This window comes from Paralichthys olivaceus, chromosome 17 (genome assembly GCF_024713975.1).
Source record: "Paralichthys olivaceus isolate ysfri-2021 chromosome 17, ASM2471397v2, whole genome shotgun sequence".
Lineage (NCBI taxonomy): Eukaryota > Metazoa > Chordata > Actinopteri > Pleuronectiformes > Paralichthyidae > Paralichthys > Paralichthys olivaceus.
Window position 1 is genome coordinate 12182173 of NC_091109.1, and position 27245 is coordinate 12209417.

The 27245-nt window shown below is 42.8% G+C and overlaps 1 protein-coding gene across 5 annotated transcripts in view; it reads right to left on the reverse strand.

Moving 5' to 3' along the window:
* Positions 1-20074: 20074 nt before the first annotated feature.
* Positions 20075-27245, reverse strand: part of znf438 (zinc finger protein 438) — a 42832-nt gene continuing 35661 nt past the window's right edge. For all 5 annotated transcript variants that reach the window (XM_020087761.2, XM_069511986.1, XM_020087762.2 and 2 more), the window contains 2 exons: positions 23212-25005; positions 20075-23031 (listed from right to left, as the gene is read on the reverse strand). In XM_020087761.2, coding sequence (XP_019943320.2) covers positions 22443-23031; positions 23212-24977 — 2355 coding nt within the window. In that variant the 5' untranslated portion in view covers positions 24978-25005 and the 3' untranslated portion in view covers positions 20075-22442. The remainder of the gene's footprint in view (positions 23032-23211; positions 25006-27245) is intronic.

Below are 27245 nucleotides of genomic sequence, written 5' to 3' on the forward strand. Positions count from 1 at the left end.
ACCATTAGGCAAAGCTGCTATTGGCCAATCAGAATCCACTATTTAGACTCTTTATCCAATTTGAACTTTCTCTGAAATCTGCTCTAGTTGTTGCATTTTTTTTCTACATGTTTTCACGTATGAAAAAGACTCAATGATCCCAGTTTCCTGACTTGGATATTAAAGGTGGGGATGAGTACCGTGGGTGTTGCTCAGCTCCGCTCTGGCCACAGCTGTGCGCGGCTGTCGAAAAGGCTCTGATGTCATGCATAATGGGCGTCCGCCGGGATGCAGGGATGGAGGGATGGAGGGAAGAGTGAGGGGCTGAAACCAGATCCCTGCCCTGCGTCGTGCTCTCTGCTGAGCTGTGCTGCTCAGGCTGTGGGCGAAGGTTAATGTGGAGCCACCTGCTGCAGGAGCACTACACATCTGATACTGTCACACAGACACACAAACATATCTGTACAAATCATGAGGTTGTTGATTTCTTTACATTTTGCAAACATGAAAATGCAGCATGTGCAGAAGGAAGCATGAGGAAGAAGGGAGGCTGACAGTTACAGTGACTTAATACCATTTGATATTTCATGGCTGGGGGAATGTGGCGGCACTCCCTACTTTATGGGGCTGGCCTGGATTATTTAGCTGGATGGAGTCCTGAGGAACAGCTGAATGATGTCATGCAGCACACACACACATTGCGTTGTTGGACAGTGTTTCTATCCAACAACGCAATCGAGCTCTGGCCCTGGAATTTAAATGTTGCTCTGCTCTCCAGCTTTTTGAATTGTGGGTTTTTTACAGAGTGGGTTGTTGGGTAATTGGGAAGGTGCGCGGAGAAAAAGGTGGGTGGGGTTTACTAATAAGAGCCTAAAGGGGAGTTTGGGGCCGCAGATGTGTGTTTGAGAGTGAGATGAGAGAGCGAGTGTTTTCAGGGGGCTCTCAGTTTGCCGGTAAGCTGACCTCACGGGGCATATGGCTGTGCAGATGTGTGGGTATATGTTCCCGTGTTCATGTTTGTTTGTGCATGTGCGTTCTGTCTGCACAAATCAGCCTCTCCTTCCCTCTTAATGGATAGACTCAGGTTCCCCACTCCTCGCGAGCGTGTTAACATGTGAGGCCTCGCTTCACTCCTCCGTAGAAGAACCTAAATATGGAAACAATGATTGGAAATTGTTTAGACAATCTGAAATGGTTTATCCTGGGGCTGTGCACAGCTCTCAGATCAAAGCGGAGGAAACATGAATCATAGAGAGTTTCTGTACGGAAACAAACCCTGCGCCTTTCTTCCTTTTGACACACACACTGGCACAAATAAGAGCGTTAAGGAAAACAAAGGGGCTGGCTTCTCTGAGTTCACTGGCACTGACTTCTCTGTTTGCTCCTACTGTACTTGACATTATGTTTGGGACTTCACCCCCACTGCTAAATTGTCACGCATTAATAAAGGGTGCACCTAGAGCCACAAACAACCAGGGGAGATCAGCGTTTCTCTCATCTCCTCACCTCTCAGTCTTTCAGCTCCACAGCTCTCCTGGGGGAGCAGCATCTGTCGCAGACTCGGCCTCCTCTGCTCAGCGACAACTGATACACCGTCCAGAGATCATCACTCTCCTCCAGCCATCTCTGCTTACCCTCCCGCAGGACCGGCCGGGAGAAACGGTGCACGATGCAGATTGGAAACTGCCACATGATAGCACTGTGCTCCTGCAGGCGGTCCTCACTGACCAGGCCTGAGACGTTTCTCGTTCTGTCTAACAAATGACCTGAGTGCTTTATATCCCTCTCTGCTGCTCTTTAAGTAATTGGATGAAGAGTAGATGTAACCTTCTTCTCCTCTCTTGTGTCTTATGTATTTACCTCACATCTCTCACAGTAGGGATACGGTCCCATGCAGAGACCTCAAGGTCTGTTTTTGGAAGGAAAGGAAATGGAGGATTAAAGCAACAATATGAATTTTCTTAACCTTATTTTGATGCTAGACTTGTAATGAGGAGAATGGAGACAGCCAGGTGCTCTGAATAGATGTTCTTGTATTATGTAAGTTGGGTTGAGCAGGTACGATCACGCAGCTGGATCCTCAGTTACCATAGAGAAGTGAGTTTGGTTTTCTCAGTACAGACATTAATGCAGAAGCTATATTCAAGCACACAACTGCTGTGGATTCAAATGTTTGTAATGAATCAGATTAGTCAAATGTTGACTTGACATGAGTGGACAGAGATTCCTGGTTTGTACCGAAATGATGATTCACTGATGATTCATCATTTTCTCTGCTCGAGCATTTAATCACCAGCTTCTGTAATAACCCCTGTTATAACCACTCAGCAAAAACAACATAGTTTTTCTTTAATGAAATAATGACTCTCTTGATGTGTTTACATCCATTAATGTGCATTATCAAATTTCAGCAATAAAAATGTAATTGGAAATGTCAGAAGTAAAAATATGTCTTAAACGCTAAAGTCAATAGCACAATGGAAACTGAAAGGTCCACTGAAAATAATACTCTTCTTTTGGCACCAGGTCTTTTTTGAACCGAGGAGTCGCTCATTCATTTGCATTTTTTTCAGATAGATAAAAGAAGTCTAATTTGGACGGAGACTTGACAACTATTGGAATTGAAATAATGGCGATTGTAAGGATAATGTGAAGTCTTTCCTTTGGGCACACTGTTTTCGTCCTTATCATTTCTATCTCTCCTCTCCTCTCCATCTGTCAAACGGACAGGAGCGGCTGACTCACTTGTTTCAGGGAAGTGAAGCTGCGTTGATGTCATCTTGACAGACAGAGTGGTCCAGTAAACAGAGCAGGGATGGCGTCAGGCCTCTGACGCATCACTCTGGGCTGACAGAGGTGCAAGGTGATGTCAGCGTGTAGTGAAATCATAATGTGGGCACATCTTCCAGCGTGTGATGTCAGCATGGCACTGCCATGACTGGGCATTGTGGAACTATTTCCCCCCGCCACTATAAATGAAGGGTGAGGTTTACACATACAGTGCTTCCAGAAATGATTCCCCTTCACCTTTTTCACATTCTGTGCAGTCTAAAGCAAAAAAAGTTAATTCCCCTCATCACTCTACACTCAAAACTCCATAGAATCCTTTTCCCTAATCATCTTCATCATGTTTCTACACCTTGACCTGAGTACTTGTATATATATAAGGAATCAAACCTGACAATGCATGAGAGTCTTTTCTCTACAAAGTGTTTGCTCATTATGGGAACAGTTGGGTTTCCCTCTTTAATATTGTAATAATTCTATCCCAACCTCATTCGCTCAAGGGCTTTGAGATAATGTAAGTTACGAATTGAATTGAATATCACAGCTGACCGGGAGAAGCTGCCTGCAGAGGCCGGGGACAGGACCGTGTTGAGGCACAGATGTTTGGAGGGCTGCAAACATGTTTCTGCTTCATTGAAGGTTCACGAGAGCCACAGTGGCCGTCATGATTCTGGTGGAGGGTTGGAGCAACATGTTTATCAGAGCTGATCAAGAGCCTGATGATCAAACCCATTCGACTTTAGTGTTTTGGTTCAATGTCTCAGTTCCCATCAACCTTGTTGATTACATATAGAAGGGAGCTTGTTATTGGCAAAAAGAGAAGGTAAACCTTTTTGTCCAAAACCAAACTGCTAGTTTACAACTAACCGGTGCACAAAGAATCTAGCAAATAAATAGGCCATATCTCAGGAGTCGGTGGAGACCAAAATATAAACAGTAGTCAATCTTGGACAGAAAAACAAATGTCAATGCTGCATTTCTGTTGGCTGTGCACGTAGACTTGTTAACATCTTTAGAGGGTGATGACACATCAGTGTTGTGTTTACAGCTTGTTGCACTGCTCCCCAATGGCCAAAGATTGAACTGATGAAGCTTTTAATGTAACTAGTCCGAGGACGCGGGGCTCATTCATTTTATTTATCACACAGATCAGAATAGAATACATTTGCTATGCAACAATGCACAGCATTAGACTGAATAATTAACATTTGTTTGTGATGTCACTGAACTTTACCAGCCTTCAACAAAGCTGTAATCAAGAAACTTCCCCTCGATGTGACTCACACAGACTCTGAGCCAGCTAGAAATCACTGGAACTAAGGGGAGGATTAGCAAGGCAGCTAACATCTGCTAAAACCAGTAATGTGGGAAACTTTTACAAGAGGTCTGATTGTGAAAGTCTCACACACTGCTGCAGAGACCTACTGCTGGTAACAGCACTCTTCTTCTGCTTTTGTGTCCCAGCAAATACAATTGATGACAATAAGCCTGTCACTGAACTTGTGATTGTTGTTGGTAGAACTGGCTTCTCCAGATTAGAAGAAACATTTTAATTAAATATATAAAAATAAGATTGTGTAAAAAATTAGAACCACAGTATTTGATTTGGAGGCATCAACTTTTTGATGCTGCAGCTTCCAACAAAGGTTAAATAACTCAGTTATGGCTTCTGTGTGAATAGGGTGTGAACAGAACAGTCTCTCTTTGTGTTTACTGCCAAAATCAGGTTGCACCTCATAGACAAGCCCGCACTGTGATCTGCACCTCGGACCATATCACGTGTCGCTTTAAATATACCTCTGCGGATGGTTCATTTCATGGTCACTTGAACATACAAGGCATGCAGGATTTAGCGCCTGATTGTGTCACTTCCCGTGTTGCTCAAGTGAAGCAGGTTGAGCTCTAACCGGCTTAGCATGGAGAAGAATTTCTCCTTTGTGTCCCAGCGGCCGGCTGCTCGGTGTGGCTGAGCCTCGCGGAGTCTTGGCCCTGACCTTGGGCAGGTGTGCAGACCGCCCCCGCCCCATTTCTCCCCCTGCACTCTTCCACATTTATTCACACACTTATTCACACACTTATTCACACACTTACTACACACATACACATACACATACACACACACACACACACACACACACACACACACACACACACACACACACACACACACACACACACTGTACATACCCATAGAGCTTCTCAGGTTCCCCTGAAATGAGAGACTGGCGAGAGATCTATCAACAGAAAAATCACGAGGTAATGACATACTTAACTCCCTGGTGTGTGTGCATGTGTGTTCACATGTGTGTGTGTGCTGGCACACTTACATGGGTGTGCTCCTTCATGTTCGCATGTGCACAATATGCAGCCCCCACCCCTCCCTCTCTCTCTCCCACCTCTCCCTAGCCACTCGGCAACTTTTGCCTCGCCTCATTTGCTTCGTGGTGAAGGGGCTGATTAAATATTTAAAGTATGGAGTACTTTCCCTTGGCATCAGGTGTAACTCACTCCTGTAATCTCAGACAGCCCGGTGCACGGCACTGTAATTATAGTTGGGTTAAGCGTGTGAAGCGGAGGGGGGCTATGTCAGGCTTTGTTGTTTATGTCTACTTACAAGTTTTTAGGCCTTTATCCGCTCCCGTCTGCAGGCACATATTCCATTTTGCATCTATCCTTGTAAGAATTATGTTGTTTGGTTTTAAGGTGCAAGACAGCATAATGATTGTGTGACCATTATGAAAAGATTGTAGCAAATGTATGTTTTGTCTCGCCAGAATCAGTATCAACGTCACAGCACCCTTTGAGACAGTTAATAAATCATTTTCTAATGATTTAAAGAGCAGTTATAAGCTAATTCAGTTTATGCAGCTTCACTAAGATATGCCTTCTATTGTGCCTTTGTTGGCCAAAAAATAATGGAGATATACCGAGAATACCTAGTGTGCTGTACTTAAATCATATAGAAAAAATACTAGATAAGTATTGTGAGGAGGGATGTTAGAGTTAAATCCAGTAATGTACAAATTGGGCTGTTGTGGTAGAGCGGGTCATCCACTGACCAAAAGCGTCAAGCCTAGCCTCCTCCAGTCTGCATGCCAAAGTGTTCTTGGGCAAGATACTGAACCCCAAATTGCCCCGATGGCTGTGCCAAAAGCATGTGATCGGTGTGATAGAAAAAGCACTGTGTGAATGTGGCTTGTAGTGTGAAGTACATAGAGGGGTCGATAAGAGGAGAAAATCACTATTTAAACACAGTCCATTTTTACAAATTGTGGAATGACGCAAGGCAGTTCACTGATTTCAGTTTATCATTACAGTGAACCAGCAGCATCAGCAGGAATGAACAGAACCCAAGTTTCACAATGTGAAGGCATCCAATGAGAGAGGTGTTCAAATAAGTTAGAGTCACACAATACCACTATAATATGTTCAGATTTCTTCCTTTCTAATCAGGCTCGTGTCTGCAGTTTGGCGAGTTATCAGAGCACCTATAACAGCCTTTGGATGACCTTCTATCCGGTCTGCACTCGTAAACGTTAAGTTGTTCATACTGTAAATGGAATTTGGCTGAGATTCTCTGCAGCCCTTTTCCAGAGGATGATTAGTAATGAACCGAAGAGCAAGATGAAGAAAATGTGTCTGAACACAAGTAGAGATTTTTCACTGCACACTGTTGAAACCCAGAAGTTAATAAATTCAGACGTTTACTCATCCAACACAAAGAACTTTTTCTGTAATGTTTGTCTGTAAGTTTGTCTGTGCTCCTTCTTTTTTCCTTAGGGATTCAAAACTCTGCTATGAATTGCATAGCATAGATAATCTTTTACTTTCTGAGGATGCATATATTAGTGTTCCTGTTGTGCTACCTAAATCTTTGCATCACATATCATTACTCAATGTTATGTTTTGTATAAATCAAATGAGTAAATCATGAGCAAAATAATTCCACTAGTAACAGTTTGTAAACCATTTATAAAAGGGCTCTTAATTAGAAAATTAAAGGCTATGAAACCCTTTTCAAAACATAAATATGAAAAACACATGATTATGGATGCTCAAAGCAAAGCTGTTTTTCTTAGAAACCGTGCATTTGAGATACACAAGAATATCACTTCCAATTTACGAGATACTGATTATTTATTTCTTGGGAAAAATAACTAATTTAGATTGAGAAAATCCTATGATCCAACACAAAAAGTATGAAAGAAACTACAACACCCAGGTGAGATGCTATGCAACATGAAAGTACTTTTACAAAAGTTAGACTGTGTGCAGTGAACCCTGGTGACAGCCTCCTTTAATCTCTGAAAACAATACACTTCCAACTGTGCAGCACAACCTAAGAGCCTTGAGGAGAAGAACAATAGATGGCAGTGTTAGGCACCTCCAAATGTCTGAGCCTAAGCTCTGCTGAACAGACAATTCAGCAGCTGTAAGAAAGTCACAGTGGGCGGCTGGTTGAACATCAAAGCACAGTCACAAAGATACAGTGAAGAGGATATATGCCTAAATGTCTGTTTTGTTTGAGGAGTGAATTGTGACTTTAATCCATTTAGGTGCGTTTACTCCTCAAAAAAATAAAAACATCCCTTGAATGTATGAAATGAGTAATAAAGCAAAAGGAGCCACATCCATGCTTTACCTTAATCCCACACACTCTCATTTCTGTCGTTAATCTGACAGATTTACACCCTTTTATTACCTGAATACGCCGCCCTCTACATTTCTCACCTCGTGGTGAATCCTATTCTGAAATGTTTTAAGTTGTGAGGCCATTTCTTCATGGTTTCTGAGAACACGTTATCTTAGACAACAGCTGAATAGACTTTGTGGAAAAAGGTGAAACTCTACCTCAACTAACAGCAAAGGGGCTTTTTTTAACTTTTAAATCCTGCCAGCTGTTGAGCCACAATCCCAAATAAAGTTTCTTCAGTGTAGGTATATTCGAAAAGCTCTTGAAATACAAGTTGCACAATTGTCCTTCAGTGGAGCTAAGTAAATAGCAAGAAAGTTTATGAAAGAGTTATAACCTGCTAATGGGTGATATTATATTCAGAAGGAAGAGAATAAAGCCGTTTGCAGACATGAACTCCGGAAGATGTCGTCACAATTAGGTCCAGACTTTCTCCGGAGTTTGTCAATCAAATATTAACAAAGCAGCAGGAGATTCTTAACTCAGCTGCATTCACAACAACACACTAATCTCCCAGTGCTCAGGTGAGCTGTGGTGCAACAGGCAGACGCAGGACGCAACATATACATTTTGCTGCAGAGATTTTTGTTTACAGCACATCGACATCGGCCCTTATCACAAAAAGCTCTCTTGAGGATTAGGGTTAGGGTTATCTTCGTCTGTGTCTACATTTATGGCTGAATGGAATCCTGAGATATCTGTATTCTTTTTGGGTTTTTTTTCAGTTTTGCTTCTGTCGCGCATTAGAAGTCCCTTGCCAGGAATCCTCAGACAATCTCCCGCTGTGTCCTCACATCGGTTCATTCTGACATTATCCTGAAACTGTATTTGGGGACTGTCCGGAGAAACTCCAGAGAAAGTCCCGAACATCTCACTCGTACATTTGCGTTCTCACATACAGCCACTCTAGAGAATGCGGTTTCTTATGTTGTGTTCATAAACATGTTTGTTCTGCCATTTAGGTTCACATATTTCGGTTACAAAACGTGGAAGGTCCCTATCTCTGTCTCAGCTGCTCTTGTTCTGAAAACAGCTTTCTTAATCTGTAACATAGCCAGGGATATTTATGAGTTTTTTGGCTGGCGATGCATTCAAATAAACAAACTCCTTCACTGTTTCCACAGCAGGGAGAGAGCGCCGCTCCGCAGTTTACTGTAATGATCAATGAGGGTTTCAGAGTCTGGGTAAATACGCGGCTTCGTCATGTCGAGCTGTGCTACAAGGCCCCTCTGAAACACGGCTCACGTTGTCACATTTGGAAACACTCTAATTTCTTACATGTGTCTGAAGAGGGTGTGAATCCGCAAACTGTGATTCTGGCTGATTTGTTTGCTGTAGCTTTTTTAACATGTGGATTAATGGACTGATTTTGAAGGAGCAAATCTGCCGCTCTGAATTGCTTAGGTGATGAAAGCGCTTGACTCCGGTTCTTTCCGATGGGAACAACCGAGAATGTCTCCTCCGACGATTTTACTTTCACCATGACTCTCTGCATCGCCTCCAATGCACTCTAAGGGGTTTTTTTTTTCGTTCACATGCGCTTCGGCAGATGATAGAAAATCAGTCAGGCTGTGCTGAGTGGGTGGAGGTGAGTTTTTCATGACACGGCTCTGTGAGAGGTGCTTGTTTTCCCGCAAGTCTTCGGGGGATTCCCCTCTCCTCCCTCTCTCCGCTGTAAACCAGCATCACCGCACCGCTGATGGACGTCTCTGTTTGGCAGGTGCTCATATATTTGGCGCCTACTGTTGCCCACAGCAGCGAGGCTGTCAGGGCAGAATGCCTTCCAAGAGTGCTGGGGAACATTATATTTCACATTATCTCAGAACAATAGGTCATTTCCTGCTCACTGCGGGCCAGAGAGGCTGATCGGGGGCTGCCAAGCTCCAGGAAAGGAGCACAGACTGCAGGAGAGGTTGGCGTCTAAAGGGGGGGAACTGTATGAAGTTGATGAATTGTTAGGTAGGTGGTTCCAGAGTGGGTGCAAGCCGAAACAAATCTGCCAGTTAGTGTGAGAGAGAACAGTCACAGAGTGTATGATTTGAACAGAAACATGTGTCTGTTACTTAAGAGCATATTTTTTGTTTTTTTAGCCAGCCTGGGGGAAGGATGGGGTGGGGATGGTTCGATGAGTCTGTATTCAGCGGTTGATGAACAACCCCTACATTTTCATTATGTTTGATACAGTCATTCATGGTACCTAGAGGTACTTTATCCCTTTGATTTTTTTCTAACACCCCCCTGCTGTTGACACTTGTGGTTTTGAGTTAAAAATGGTGATAAATGCTGGATGGAACCATGACATTAGTTCAGATGTTCATGTTCCAGTTTGGTTGACCTGAATTCGCTTTGGTGATCTTCAACATTTAGTCACATCCATCAAATCTATCACATTCATCAAATGCAGCTTCTGAAGGATGCGGCACAGAATTGAGACACAGCTCTAAAGTTGCAATATATTGTAGTTTGTTTCTTCTATTTATGTTTATAGCATAGTAACGCTGAACAATCCGATTATAGCAGACATTCATTTTGAGGTTGCTGTAAACATTTTCATGGTAACAGCGATCGCCACCAATCAGATACATTGGTATTACACCTGAGGATTGTGGGTAGTATAATAGTCTTTACATTGCAACTCAAACTAATTTTACTTAAAACACAGACTTGTGGCTTCTACATTGTTTTATAATCTGGTAGCTTGTGGAAAGTCTATATTGGATGGTGACAACATTATGAATGTTTTTTTTTTTAATTATGGAAACTCTGTTAAGCTCTATACTTGCAAAACCATTGATATTTCCATCAGCCTCACTTTGTTAATTATCTAATGTTAGCATTTCGAACATGCTATATATTACCTGCTTAACAACAACAACATGTTGAGCTTGCTGATCCTATAGAATTGAACTCAAAGTGCCACAATGCAGAAAACACAGCTTCAGAGAGTCACTAGCGTTTTCTCCTTGTTTTACCCTGAAATGTTTGGCCATTTAACAACTGCAATCATTTTTTGCCGCGGCTGAGCAAGTCGCTCGATCTCACTGATTTCAACACACTGTGGTTACACGAAACACAAGTGGGAGATCAGTCGGGGTCACTGCCTCACGCTCTCTACCCCACCCGGATCCATCCAACTATTTAGCAAAGGCGCCAAACGCTTCGCAACCCCTTAAAAATACCTTTTCACTGAGTGCTCGTTTTCTCTCACTCACCCTTTACTTTGGGTTGCGTAACCGCTCTTGTGTTGTATTATTGAAACGTTTGGCTCTGATTAGTGCAGCAGATGAAACGGCTAAATGCTAATGTGTGATTTCCCATGGGGCCGCCCATAGCCTCATGGGCTGCAGGTGTTTGCAGGGGAGGAGGAGGGTGTTTAAATGCATCAATGTCAATTACGCCCTGCATTGTTTGTATTTTCTATTGCTCACCAGGGCAGGTAAACACGCCAGGTTTGCTTCGGAAAGTATTTTGGAGGCGCATGCAGAACTGGAACAGAACCCCTCCTCTCCTCTTACCCATGAGGTGTGCGAGCTGTTAAAATCAGTCAGGCGTTAAATATGAGAAATGTTGGGAGCACCAGAACCTCTCCTTGGCTCTGCTGCAGTGAATAACATGGTATTGATTATCTTGATGGACACAAAGCCTCCCACGTATCAGCCCTAGGTCACAGATCTATTGTTTTCTACTCAGTAATAACTGTGATACCTGAGCATTTATTTCAACAGATGAGAATCACAGGTCTAAGGTTGTTCTGTTTTGCATTTATGGTGAAAGATGTTTTCACAGCTCTGGCTCAGGAGGAGCGCTGAAGGCTTTCAGCCGTATGATACCCTGTGAGCAATCTCAGCTGCCTTCAGGATCATGTGTTCGGGGTCCAAGGTGAGTTACTCTGTTCTACTGTCCTGTTTCCCTCTGCTACTCCTCTTTTCAATCCCTCCATCTCCATCTTTCTTGGACGGACTGTTCTCTTTTTTCTGCTGTGCTGAGCAGGCAGGCAGCAGTGCCGAGCCTCCCGGCTTCCCTTCTCTTCTCCTTCATTTAATTTTTTTCTACAGTACATCACCGCAGATTTATCACCTCACGCCGTTTTCTCCCAAAAGCGTCGGAAAAAGGAGGGGAATTATTCCTGGGTCCTGACAAGGGGGGCCCTCGGGGTGGTGGGGTGTTGGAGGGAATGGAGGAAGGAAGGAAAGTGGATGCTTGAGACAGAGGCCTGAAAAATGTGACTCATGTAAACGCTGCCGAGGAGAAAAAAGAGGGGGGCAGAGTATAATTGATTCTGACGACCCGAGTCGGATGGCAGTCTTCCCCAGGGGGGGAGACAGTGAGCGGATCCCAGCCAGAGTCACCGGTGTGGGGGGAAGGGACAGGGGGACGAGACAGAGGTGGAGGTGTGGAGAATATATATCTCTCACACACACACACAGTCATTGTTGTGTCTCCATGAGGATATTACATTGACTTGCATTGACTGAACAATGGTTAGTACTTGATGAACCCTAACCCTGATCTAACGCTCTAAATCTCCAGAGTAGTGTGGACACCAAGTGTATCTATAGCTGAGTTTATTTTCAAATTAAAATGATGTAGCTTTAACCTAAACCTAACTTTAACCAAACGGGAAAACACGGCTTCACCTTAAAATGTAAGTTTTGGGTTTTGTCCCCATGAGGAAGGCCAGTCCAGAGAATGTCACTGTGTAAGCACTTAAGTCCCTACAATATAAATATTCTCTGGAGTGCACACACACACACACACACAGATACACGCACGCACAACTCAACTCACCCTCCATGTCATTAAACACCTCTTCCCATCATGCTTTGGGCAAAGCACAGTGAATCCACACAAGCTCTCCTTTACTTATTCAACCTGTAGTTAACTGTATGATACATTACATATGCATGAGCTAATTAAGATATCAAATCAGTTTTCCAGAGCGTTCTCTTTGTCTTAATTGAAGGTGGGAGAGAGGAGCATGATGGATTAAGACGGGCCTCAGCCCTCTCTCACAGTTCAGTGCAGAAGAACTCTCCTCCTCTTATTAGTCCACACCCACGGCTCCTTGGAGCCAGACTAAATAAATAAATAACCGTTTCAGATGGCGGCTTTCTTGCTAACCTTGTTAGCTTTTGCACCACAGCAAACAGAGCCCCCCCCCCCCTTGTTTGTGTGTCACTGTGTCTGGAATGATTGTATTCATGATTGCTGTATGTGTGTGTATTATATGAGGGGTCCGTGTGTTCTGCGGCAGGCCTGATTCATTAACCGTATATGTAAGATGGCTCAGTAAATGTAGGTTACCGCTCAGGCAGACATAATTCCCCAAAGGCCAAGGACGGCATTAGCATCCCGTTATCTCGTCACATTCCCTGGAGCTAACATGACTCCAGAAAGACGCTCTCTATCTTGTTTGAATTCTGCAGGACACCCATAAACACTCACACTCCACCACACACACGCACGCACACAGGTAGCAGAAATAGAAGCTGATGTGAGAGTTAAGGAATGAGGACAGGACAGAGGTAAAATGGGCCCATCATGACAGAATAAAGATTGAATTTCTCTGCTTTTTATCAGCTCCTGGAAGTTCTGTGCAGATGTTTCGAGCTGCACTGGATTTTATTTACTCATCGGTCAAGGAGAAACACGGGATTAGACAGAATCAGACCTTTATGCAAAGCCTTTAGACTGAGTGCATCGAGGCTCTGACTTATATGAGAGGAGAGGAAAGGATCAGAACAGATGGCAGGAGTCCCCCTGGGCGAACGACGCATACCCCACTGAACACTGGGAGCTCTTGACCATCTGGACCAAAAGCAATGAGCAGCATCCCCTCAGCGGATTCCCCTCTGAAAAGACATAGAAAAGGAGACGCACTCGAAGCAAAGTCACCAATATGCTGTAGTTCGGTTCCATATGACGATAAGGTGTCCCGCATACACACCGCAGGGTCGGGTGATCAGATCTGTTGCTCCTGTTGTGCAATGAACTAATCGCTGGTTTGGAGGCTGGAAATAAGATGCATTCGTCGAGACCTTCCACCCATCAACCGATGACTGTGTCTGACATTTCAAAGAGGGTTTTCAGACATGACCTCCAGAGACTTTCTGCAGAGTTTTCCTTTTCACATATGAAGAACACAGCAGGACATTCCCTGAGTCAGGTGCATTCATAACACAGAAATCTTTGTGTTCAGGTGAAGGCAGGCCGTAATGTATAAATTCCACTGCTCACATCACATTTGTATCCTTTTTGTTTTCATTAGTTTTGCATGCATTGCATGTTAGACATGTCATCACCACCCGCACTCGCTCTAGGTAAATCCTCCAAAGGATCTCCTGCTGTTTTTCACATGGACTCCTTTGTACATTATCCAGAGTTTTTACTCTGGGCCTGGCAGGAGAAACTCTGGAACCTCCAACTCGGACAATTGCGTTCTCACATACAGCCAGTCTGCATAATTTCAAGAGATTATCAGGAGTTCAGTGCATGTCTGAAAGCAGCTGTACAGAATAGTTCCCGTTTCATATAGATGCAGGGAGGATGGAGATCTCTTTGATACTCTGTGAGCCGACCATAGTTTCACGCACGCACTTGTTGGAATGTGGAGTGGTTGGTTACACTTGCTGCTCTGGAAAGAAATAAAATCTCCCCCTACAAATCAAAAGCATGTTTTTGATTTGGCTCGATTAGCTGCGCAGTCATCTCTCAATGCTGAAGAGCATGTGACTGTTGGAATCAGACTGGAAATGGAACAGAGGAGAGGTCTGTGTAAGTGATGTGAACCAGTTGCTGAGCTCTCAACACACACAATCTGATCTTCATCTTCAGATTTATTTCACCATCCGTCCATTCATGTTATCCAGGTTGACTTTTATTCCTACGAAACATCAGAATACATCTGTTTCATCTCTGCTGTCCGATGTCTGAGGATCATCATGTGTTTGTTTTTGTGTCCACATGTTCATGATGGACATTTGCAGAAACATGCACAGCCACACATATGAACCCACCTCCTATATGAAAGGTAATTCAACCAATCAGCTTGTGCAATGCATTGAGCTTTGCTAATCAACTCCTCCACCAGCTTCTGTCACTTTTTTGAATGGATTCATAGAAATGTTCACGTGTGCGTCCTGAGAAATGTACACTTCATATCCAACTCACAATCCAGCATTAAACGTTGGGCACTAAAGAAACAACAATTTCCAACAATGTTCAACAATGGCCAAACAAGAGGACATTTTAATGGAGTAATATCTGCTTTACCATCTCTGCTATAACACTACGCTGATGACAAAAACCATTGTTCCATACAGACCGCTGAAATATAGTTTTATATATTTCCACATCTATTGAAATTTTCAATCCCCATCAGGCCATAAGGACTCAGTGTTGCAGTGTTGTACCTGCACCAGCTTATCCTCCTGAGGTGTCTCCTTTTTTGTTCCATTTAGAGCCACAGACCAGCTCGGATCGATGCCTTTCTCCACCCGGCCATCATCAATTATTAACCTGATCAGCCCGTCTGCTCATTAGATGACTAATCTGGGAGGGTGAGGAGAGTCGGGCCGCTTTGAAATCTGAGACCGAGAGGCAGCAGGGACGGGAGATCACATCTCCAGATCCAGAGAGAGATGGAAGGTGAGTTCATAGATGTCGGATTACCGATTTGTACATCGAAGTCCTGTGTTCTAGGAGGTTTATAAATCCTTGATGAAACCGTAGAATCACTTTGATGAATGTGCTCGCGTATCACTGACGTATTGCACGTGCCAACAGAGGTGTCACGGATGTTAGCGTATTAAGAAAAACGGGCAACAGAGCACGCATCCACAGTGAGAAGTGAGAAAGAGGGAGTGGAGCTCGCCAGGAGATTGCATGCTGCTCTCTCTTGTTTCACCCTGGCTCAGTTGTTCTTGAGAACATCTTTGGTCAGTGTGGGTCACATTTTTACTGTCCTATAAATCTCACTCTGCTTTCTCCTAGTGACGCCAGTTTTGTTATTTCAAGTCTCCCTGCGTGTTGTTTTGTGGTCTAGTTTTTCACCCTACTCTTTTTCTTTTAGATTTGACCAGCAGATAAAGTGCGGAGAATTGGTTCCGTAGATTACCCAGGTTGCCTTTCACACATGCACAATGCAGCGGGACGTTATTTGACACGTGATTTACTTCACTACACAAAGACGTCAGCTCTTATCGCCACAAACTCTCTTAACATCTTTGTCGGCATCTTCTATGTCTGTGGCTCCACCTTTTCCCCCAGAGATCTTTGTTTTCTTCTTGTTTTTTTTCATTTTTGCATCTGTCGCACATTAGAAGCGTCATCAACCCCCTCACTTGCTCACAGTGAATCCAGAGAAGGATTCCCAGCTGCGTTTACACAGTTCCCCTGACTTTCTATGTATTTTATTCTAGGAGGCCAGGCTGAGAAAGCCAGCAGATAATTCGGAGCCTCTCAAACATTTGCTTTCACACATGCAGCTCCTCCAGAAAAAAGACGGATGATCTGCGGAGTTCAGCACATGTCTGAAAGCAGCTTCTGTCTGCTCGGCAGGGTCAAATGAAAGAAAACACGTTTTCAGACGTGAATTCCTGAGAATGTCCACACAATAGGGTCTGGACTTTCTCTGGAGCTTGCATTTCACATATCAGCAACGCAGCAGGAGATCCTTAGCTGAGATGAGAAGAGAAAAAACTCTGAAGTGCTTAGGCAAGGTATGGCACAGCATACAGAGAGATCATGTGTTTTTCTTTACAGCACATTGACACCATTGTTGGCCTTTATGACTAAAACCTCTTAAATCTTGTTGTCTTTCAAAGTTGCCGATGAAGATGTCTACTGCAAGCAAGTACTCCTCTTCTGGTATCAGTCGACCAACATGTCCAAAATGTCTCTTTGAGTAGGAAAAAGAAAGCAGTGCAACTGTGAGTCTCTCATCTCCCTCGCTCAATATAAATACTTCCAGGACCATGCCAGTGTTGAAGGGGGTGTAACTCAAAGACCGAAAGAAAGAGAGCAAGAACGGGAGAAAGAAAGAGAGCAGCCCCCAGTTCTCCTTCTTTCCCACTGATCATGTACAAGCAGGGGGGTGGCTTTGATCTCCCCTGTCCCCCTGAGAGCCACAGTGAGGTGGGAGTGCAGCGTGACGGCTGTGCTACACGTTAGCTCTGATTAAAGGGAAATATGCATCACTGTATAGGGCTTTCCTTTTTATCTGTGGCTGCGATGTGGTACGATGGTGACGCTAGATTGGGCCTGATATGTACTGATGTTGCAGCTTTCTCTGCGTTCCGCAGGAGCTGAAAGCCACCTGAAGTTGAGTCACTCTCATTTAAAACCCCTGTAAAGTAGTTTGGAGAAGTTCTGGAGTTGACGCAAATCTAGCTACGCTTGTTTTGTGTTCGGGGAGACGGGCCTGTTGCTTGTTTGACTAACAGCAGAAATCACTCCTGATGTGTTCTTCGACCTCTGATGCAGGGTCATGTGCCTCCAAATCAATTAGAGCTGTGGACCTGCATTCCACACTGGTGTGACAATGACTGCCAGGGCTGGGCCTTCATCAGTGCAGAGAGACTTTGGTTCCGATGGCAGAGAAACTATGATTATTTGTCTCTCTGTTGTCTGAGAATTTGACAGAGGAGGTAAAAGTACACATTCATATCTGTGTGAATAACGACTCAAGTAAAAATATAAGTACTGATTCAAGCTCTTTAGAGCAAAAGTATAAAAGCACAGGCTCTGAAGTATATATGCAAAGTATAAAAGTAAAAACAGTAGCCCTCTGAGAGCTATTTCTACCACCTGTATCTGTGCAAAGCAAACTGACACTCAAGTGACATTACTATATTTTGAAGACTTTTTAAACTCAAACCACTCCTTCATTAAATAAATAAAAAAAAACAATCAACTCAGTAATTCCACAAATGTCCGTCTTCCTGTCTGTATGAAAAAACTGCAATGCTTTATATCAAGCTGAATTACAGAGCTTTTATTTTAAAAAGTTGTGAACTTGGTTCTCAAGATTGAGTCAATTAGTCAACAGACCTCTGAAGTAGAATATTATGAAAAAATAACACCAGTTAAGTAAATCATTCAAACATATATATATATTGCATGTGTGTATATGTCACAAATGAACAGTACCAAAGCAAATTCAGTTTCATAGATTCAGACAAACCAGGTAGGACGGACATAGACCGTTTATAAAAAGCTCCAGAGCATCAACACAGGACAAGAGGACAGCTCATTCCAAACAGACAGGCACTGCACTAGAATACTCAAAGCAAACCTTGTCCAGGAGGAAATGTTTACAGTCTATTGAATTCAGTATTCTTAATTTAAATTAGGCCAGGGAGGGGGAATGTTTTGTTGCTCTGCTTCATTTTCACATTATCAGTGATGCTGGCTGAATTGTACCCCTTTTCATGGACATGTGCCACGCCTCCTCTCCACAGTTGAGTCTCCCTCTCGTCTATTTTGTCTTGATATGTTGTTTATTCTGTGTTGCAGATGCTGTGTATGATGTGCACTAATACACAACAAGGAATCATCTTTTCTGTGTTATTGTGCAGGAAAAAGAGCTTGATAATGCTAAATATAAAGAACCAGATAATGAGAAAGTGCTGAGCCTGGTACGAAAATGTGATAAGTAGAAGGTACAGATATTTGTTTTAAAATACAGATACCTGAAGAAGCTACTTGAGTACAGCAACAAAGTTTTTTTTAGTTCTTACCTTCTCTTTTACATTCTAACTGCATCTTGCTTTGCAGAAAATAAAATGAGCAGGCAGAGCTGAAACAAGAGCAGATCATTATTAATGTCATCTCCATTTATTAAACATGAAGCCATCACAAGGTTTACAGCTATTGTTTTTAACCTCCTCTCAGAGAATGGCAACTTAACCTTCCTTTGAACCTTCCTAAGAAATTGTCTTCGACCCATGTGTTTTCCTCCCCTGCTGCATTTGTAAGCAGCCTCTTGCATTGTGGCTCCTGTGTGGTCTATCTAATGAAAGAGAAATCTGCATTAAAAACCAAAAGCAAACATTTATGCGTCCGTATCTGTGGGTCTGAGTATGTTATGATGCTTTAGTGGACAGATGGAAGGTCTGTCGGGAGGGGAGGAGGACAGAGGTGAGGCATATGTAGGCTCCTAAAAGCCCTGTGGCTAACCCACTTTGCTTTGACCTTTCCACTGCACACATCATGCACACACCTTTCCGCTGTGAAATATCAAGGAATCCTATTCTCTACATCTCCTCTGACGATTACAGAGGGGATTAGGGGAGACAGTACTTAGCATCGATGGTCTTCACATCTGCGAGAGGAGCTACCTTTTTAGACTTACATTTTCTTAATTCTTTTCATTAGTCTACCTTCTTTATTTAACTGTATTTTATCTTGTACTTTATTTTAGTTGATTATAAATAGCACATTTTATTGCTCATTGTATTGCTATATTGTTGTGATTTTATTACATTGTTAAGCGCCTTGTATTGCAACTTTGCATGAAATGCGCTTTTTAAAATAAAGGTTTGATTTGATTATATCTCCTTATCTGCCTCACCCCTCCACCCCTCAGTCTGTGATTGTTGCTACAGTAGATGAGGTGTTCATGTCTGCAGGGTATTTCATGTGTATATGGGAGGGACCTAATTATATATTTCTGCTTTTACTACAGCTGTAAATACTTAATTGCTAAGGAGAAAATGGCATTTTTGATTTATTCGATTTATGATCCAATCTTTGTATTGAGGTTACTTTTTTTCATTTGTCCAGTACTTAAGTTTATGACCAGAAACCTGCATAAGTAATGATATTCCCGTCAGCTGCTTCTTTGCTTTGTGTTCAGTGCAAACAGAGTGGTGCAGGGATGCTGTATTTTTTATGTAGGGCAACCCAGAAATCTCTCTGGTTCTCTCGACAAAACACTAGTTGAGTTTTCTCTATTTGCTTTTGGAATATTGCAGATTAAGCTCTGAGACAAGTATTTGTTTAGAATCTCCAGTAAAGAACTCAATTTTTGTGATTTCTGAAGGCTTAATACAAACAGCAGAAAGAAAAAATATGTTAATACATTCTTAATACTTCAGCTAAGCTTCCAACTTGTAATTAGCTTTCTTGATGCATACTACTTCTGCAAGATAGTTTGTTATAGTTTAAGGGAGTGTGACTTAACACATCAAGGGTATAAATGCAGACTATGGAAAGGATCCATTTTTCATTTTCACTGTAATGAATGCAATAAAACTCATACTAAACTCACGAGTGGGATTTTTTATGTCGCAGAGTCAAATGTCTTGAACTTGTCTTAACCACAGACCTTATTTCAAGCATCTAATAAAAGCACACTTAACGTAGAATGGCACCCGTAGAGCGTCTACCTCACTTTGACTTGTCTGCTGCTGTAACAAGGGAATTTCCCTGGTGTGGGATCAATAAAGTTTTATCTTATAAGTTCACCAAGGCCCAACAATTCACTTAAATTCAATCAAGCAACACCAAACTGCACACACTTATAGATATCAAGCTGAAGTAGATTATTTTTTTCACTTTTGACTCTCTGACATTAAAACTCTGGTGAGTAAAGAAGCTCTAATGCAACCGTCACACTGTCTTCAACAAAGCATATCTTTATTCTGATAAACATCAGATTCTTCAGGAACACAAACACTCACAAACACAAACACTTTCAGTCTTTTCTTTTTTTTTGACACAGTCAACAAGTGAGTCAAAAACATTGTATCACCTAAATGTAGGATTTTTTTTCACTTTCGAACTTGTGCTGACGGTCATGTACGTCTCAACTAACTGAGGAAAGAAGAGTCTGAACCTTAATTCTGTCACTTCCTGGTTTGGGTTGAGGTCATGAAAACAAAGGACAGGTCACTGATGAACACTCTACCATGGTATTCAATGAACAGTAGTATAGTAAACTGGAGTTTACCCACTCAGTGCGACATGTACACATCAGTGCTTTGCCCTTCATTCACAGTCCCACGCTTTGTGTCAGACACATAAGGACAGCTCTGCATGGCTTTTGTTGCCTGGTTAGGCAATTATATATATTCATCTCTTGTTTTCCTCCACTGTGACAGAACAAAGCAGCTGATTCACTATTACTCTATGTAAATATATATGTTTTTCTTTTCTCAATATATCTATATATTCTATCTATAGAATAAGTCTATATAGCATATACTTTTGGTAGGGTTTTTAAAACATTCAGGTACATTCACTTGACCCTGTGATATTTTTTTCTTTATATGAAAGATAAACACACACAAGCTACTCGCCGTATAGTAATGACCTCCCAACCAAGAAACAAGACATTAAGCATCCCCAAAAAGAAGCAAACAAATCAAATGTCTCAGTGCCGGTTCTTTAAGGACCAACCACAAGCATAAATATACTAAAAGATCTGAATTAATCTAGAGTATAAAATAGCATATTTTTCTGGACTTGACAACGGTTTATATTAACTCTAATAATTGAGTCTGGGTGCACACGGTTCCACAGGTGCGTACATGAGCTGGCAACGACAGGTAGGCAATTTGATGGTTTCCTCTGCGTATTAACTACATTAATAAACAGTATTCCGTCAGTGGTTAACAAGCTTAAATGCAAAACTCACTTCTACAATCACTAGTGTGAATAGACCCTTGGCATATCATAGAATACACATATAGGCATTAATCAACACGTCAAGGAGATAGAACTTGGCCTACAGAGGACCATACTGATGATAAGCCACAATACGTATGGACAATTGTTTTCAGAAGGCCACAAGGATGTCTCTTGAGTGCTGGTTAGGAAAGTGTTCCTTCATAGGTCTAAGTTGACAGAGGAACCTAATACTGCCCTTCGTCAGACTGTGAAACTTCAAGTCTTAACTGAAAATGTTGATTTTCTGTTGCAGGAGGAATATTACACTCAAGGATTGTACAGATACTGGTTTCTATTTTTGCTCCAATAATACAAGGGCAATAGAGAACTAGTCTGTCAGAGTGGAAATCAACAGTGTGCCCTTATAATAAGATTCATGTACCTCTGTATTTTAATGGAAGAGTCCATCCAATTAAGAAATACATGTACTGTCACACTTTTCCAGAGTGGTATTCAGCCTTGCAGATCAGTGTGGTAGTTTCAGTTGAGGACAAAGATCTCATCTCTGTGATTCCTGCCATACACTCTGACACAGTGGACGCTATTGGAATCTGGTTTGTGGAAATCACAGCATTTAAAATGACAAGAGAACAGCTTATTTCCTCCAAGAAAAGAACTGGTTTCGGGGTCATGAATTGCATCTCTGGTTTAAATCTGACCAAGGACCTTAGCTGCATCTCTGTCTCCTTCATTCTCTTATCGCCTCTCTACTATCACCATCTAAAAAATACATAAAAAGTCAAAAACAATATTATTATGGAACTTGTAGGAACTATTTAGTTTTCCATTGGAGGCAGAAATCTTAGCACAGATATGTCAAAAACTGAACACATGAAACCAAATTCAAAGCATGGCCTAATACCTCAGGAAGTGTTTGGGTGAAATGAACATTTAACAGTTTTACTGTGTCAGCTAGGTTATAAATTACCCTTTTAGTAACCTTTAAATAACAGTAGAAAAAAATAATCATCTAGTTTTGAACAGGATATTAAATACATATCTCCAAACAAAAACGGTGCAATCAAAAACAACATGAAAAATAATATTGTTTATAAAATTGGATTCTCTGACTTAAAGACAATTTCTCTTATGAAATGTAGCACAAGATCAATTTTCACCACAGGCTTGATTTTTTTCTTTCCTTTTTTTCTATTTGAACTAAATCAGATGCCTCCGCTGGTGAAAGATGAAACTAGTGCTGGAAAACATAAGAGAGACTCTCCATCCCTGTGCTGTTGATTGTTAGGACTGAGTGTGTGTGTGAGGAGGAGCCACAGTGGAGGGCTCCATGCCCATCCAAGGCCTAGGCTCGTTAGTATGGGCTTGGAGCAGGAGTGTCCAAATCCCCATCCGCCTCACACTCTTCCTGGCCAGTATAGGAGCTCAGGGCATCCCAAAGCAGGATTGGTTGCTCACAGTGGTGGCAACTCCTCCAGTGCTGCATCACCCCCTCTTTAGTGTCCAACACCTCGCTGCAGAGCACACAGTTAAAGGCTGCACCTGCTGCAAGGACACCAAGTCCTCCACCTCTGTCTGGTGATGAGATTGTGCCACTATCCTCACCCTTTCTTTCACGGTGGTGGGACATGATGTGCCTTTTGAGCTTGGAGAAAGAGATGAACTCTTCGTCACAGTTGTCACACTTAACCAGGTTGCGTTTCTCGTTTAGCTGCCGCCAGTAGTGGGCAGCATGCTTTACCAGTTCATTCTCAGCCTCGCGGCAACCCCGCACGGTTTGGCCATCATTGAGTCGGACCTTGACCTCCTCTCTATGCACATAAAGCAAGTGCATCTTCATGTCAGCAAAGGTAGGAGTGATTGCCTGACAACGACCACATTTGATCTGCAACTCAACAGGATCTTCATGGTCCTGCTCATCTGATGGATCTGGGGAGTGGGCCCTGGTGAGAAAAAGAAATGACTAATGGTCATTTCTGATCACTTTGTTACCACTGTTAAATGTTGCCATGCTGGGTAAGCTATCAGTTTATTAACCTGTTTAATCTGTGGAAAACCTTGGTAGATGGTAAATGTATTAATTAAGTAGGGAATCATTATGATGCAACAGATAATACTCTTACCCCTCAACAGACATGTCATCTTCATGATGGCTGATGGACGGCTCCACAGTCAGTACCACCTTGTGGACCTCTTTGAGATGACTGAAGTACACCCCCACATACCCGAAGGCCTTCTCACAGAATTCACAGCTCAGAGACCGACGAGGACGTACCTCAGAGTGATGAAGCTTCATATGAGTACTCAAGCTGCCAGAGTGAGCGTAGGCTTTGCGACATACTGGACAGACATAGGGTCGACTGTTGGTGTGACTGTTCATGTGGCTCTGGAGGTGGTGCTTGAACTGGAAACAACGACTGCAAGTAGGACAACGGTGGAGTGGACGGCTGCCTATGAATACTCTAGTATGGGAAGCAGCTCTTAGATGGAGGGCTACTGGGGCTGGTTGGGGAGGACAGTCAAGGGCCTTGGTTGTGGTAGTGGTGGGGAACTGGTGACCAAGTATGAGCTCCTGTTCCTGACCATCTGAGGCAATTCCAGGCAGACTAACAAGTTGGGGCACTGTTTCCATAACCAACAGTGGCTTCGGTCGGATGCTGCGGTACTTCTTTGAAATATCAACCTCTTTTTCTTTCGAGCCTGGAACAACTGCTGGAGGTTTCTCAGGGACCCTTCTACGAAAGAAAGACAAGGACCTCTTCTTTCGGGCTTCAAATGCCAAGATGTCTTCCATTGTTTTTCTCTTCCTCCCTCGCTTCTTTCCAGGTGGTTTCTGGAGGATCCCCAACACAGGCATGAAAGTGTTTTTTGCCTGGGTCTGTAGAGCACAGTTTGACACGTGGTTGTGACTCAAAGCTTCAGCTGACTCTAGGGTCTTGGGTGTAGGATCTATGGGGCTGATGTGTCCTGTCTGGCAAGAGAAACTCTTCTTCTCAGGAGACACATTGCTGAGCTTGGCAGCGGGGATGAGGGTGCTCTTCATTTTAGAGTAGGGCAGAATGGGAAGTTTACCCTTAGGTGGGGAAGGGATAATCTGGACTGCTTTGCTGAAGATGGCTGGAGACAGAACAGTGATGCTGCTCTGGGGCTGGGGTACAGTGGGTTTAGATTGGCACAGCCTCATTGTGGTTTTACTTTCCTCTGAGGATTGGCTCGGGGAGCTTTTGACCGCAGTAGGGGGGGGATACTGAAGGTTCTGAATAAGACCAGTTGTCGCAGGTCGTTCAGGGCCATCTGGTGCTCGCTCCAATTGAGAGCTGGGATACAGGACAGCATTATCTGGGAGCAGTGCTGTGACAGAGATGTCAGAGGAGCTTGGGTCAATCAGAATTACTTGCTCTGAAGGTTCCTCTTTGGGCACTAGGGTTTCCTTTGTGTGCTTGGACTCCTGTTTTATATTTATCACTGATGATACCCCACCCACTGCCACCTTAGTCTGCAATGTAACAGTAGCCTTGGTGGCTGTTTTTATCTTAGCAGATGGTGGTGGTGATTTTATCTTATCTGTGGTCCCCTTGCTCCTCACTGGCTGGTATCTGGGAATGGGCAGTTTGAGGTTCTTTTGAATTGACTGGGTTTGTGGCTGTTGTTGCTGTTGTGCCTGAGAGGAGACAGAAGGGGGCAGTGCCACCAGGGAGAATGTGCCATCCTGACCTGCTATTTGCATCAGTGCATAGTTTTGGGTGGGTACAATGATGGACTTAGGGCTGGAGCCGGTGGTAGCTTCGGGGAGGGCAGAGGGAGGCTGGCAGGACAGGACCGCAGGGGAGGGCGAGGGCACCACGGCCGGAGCCTTTGGGGCAATGCTCCGGAACTGAAGGCTCTTCATCTGAAGGTCTGGACTCACTTGCTACCAACTAAAACACAAAGACAAAACACAGTTGTATAAGGAATTACACTGAGGCTAGCTAACCTTTCAAGACGTAGTTCGAGTCTTAGATCCATTTGATATAACAAACCCTATAGGACAAACTGAGATAGCGACATGACTTCCTGTTTGAGGTCTTAAGGTCTTTTATAGTGTAATTTATGTGCAACCAAAGCTGGAGAGAAGCAACCGCACTGTCAAAAATACAGGCATCTGCACAAGTGTGACAAGCTGTCCTAATACCAATGTCACTGGTCACATACAGCAGAAGCTCCCTCTCCCTGAGGCTGAGGACAGACTGCCCCCTTTGATTTGGGCTCAGCATGCAGCCATGGTACATGCTGTGACTCTGTGGGGGGCTTCTTGTACCTCCCCTCACTTCCTGCAAGGATCAGCCAGTGGAGCATGAAAGCTGCCCAACGGCAGAATCTTTACCAGATGAAGGGGGGGGGGTCCCCACTCATCCCCCCTCCACTGACCAGCATTGCAGTCTGGCCGATGGGCAATGATGATGCCCCCCCAAAAAGCCCTGGATCATCTCTTGTTCACAAATAATACTTCATGGTTACCCAGAAGGGATAAGGCTTTCCACACCGAGTCTCACCATACTCCCTGTGTTGATACAAAATACTGCTGAACTCTACAGAGAAACTATAACCTCAGAGTGAGGTTTTAAGCAAGTCTTTATTACCTCAATCTACCGAGCAGTTTCCATCCATCAATCAAAAGCCACAGGTATGGCTTTAAAAACAAAGGCAAAACTCCCTTTAGTTATATCAATACCATATCTTTATATCAAAAGGAGGGAGAGATTACAATGGAATGCTTTAAATGGTCTAATTGTAAACACATTCAGCGCTTTGAATTTCACATCATGACCGACTTTCAAAAGCATGGTTTGATACAGGCAGAGTTCCAACTCCACTCTAATATTAATCAGTACAAAGTCAAGCAATCTGGAGGTGTCACAAAAGGCAAATATTCAAAAACATAATTTCGCATTACAAAAAAACATGTATTCATTTTCAAAGCAGTCTGAGTAAGAAGCTTTATACATTGCAAAAGAAAGAAAAGAAAAACTGCAAAGGGCATATTGTTTAACAGCTGGAAGTGTTTCTGTGGGGAGAGATTATTTATACTGTACCCCTACCGCATTACGACTCCATAAAACTGGAGATATTCCTCCTCTGTGTGGATAGCTGATTCCAGTTTGACTGTGACTTTGGCTGGAAACATAGTGGAATAAAACTGTGGGATGTATGTTCCTATGGGAATTTTATATGGCTGAAGAAAGTGGTAGAATGGGGTAGAGACAACCCCTGGCGATGAATTCTACCATGTGAAAGTTAATAGTGTGACATGAAGGGGAAGAGAAAGGTGTGTATCAACAGCTGGAGAAGCAGCTAGTAGGCCTGTAATCCTTTTGTCACAGATGATTCTGCAGACGTTACCTGACACCACGTCGCACCACACAAAAAGACGTTTTAGCTTTACAATATGTTTGTCTCATTCCACCTGGAAAAGTAGCAGCAGTACTGGTGCAGCATGGGGATGTTTGAAGTTTATCTTGGACACATCTAACATTTAAAGAAACTATGCATTTGATAACAGCGGGAGAAAAGGCAAGAAGCACCAATAAAATACCAACAGTCCCAAAATGTTTTATTAATTAAAACACATTTATATAGCAAGGTGATCCAATATTTAAACATGTACACTGATTATACTATTATGTCCCTGTGGTTAAAAATGTCTGTACGCAGCTCTGCCTACCCTACACACTTCTGACAAATTTCCATTCATTTTGAGACAGGTTAGACAAATCAAACCCATCTATCTAGACTGGGATGGGTTTGATACAACTAACTTTCATTAACAGCTCAGATGATGGCCACTGATATGGTCAGGTACGATTAATCCTTTATTACAATACTTATTGTAAGTTGCTTTGGATAAAAGCTTCAGCTAAATAAAATGTAATGTAATTTAATATATAAGTATCCCAGAAACCACTGATACATTACATTATTATCATAACTTATCATCATAACAATAATAGCAAACAAAGTGGACAGTATATTTTCTACTTTCAGTATAAAGAAAAATTATTATTATAATATATTAGACAGCATTAGTTGATGCACTTCATTATGTTTCATTGCTCTGGTTGCAAGTCTATCCAATTGGGTCCAGAGGCATTTTCCGACTGTTTATAACGACCCTTGAAAA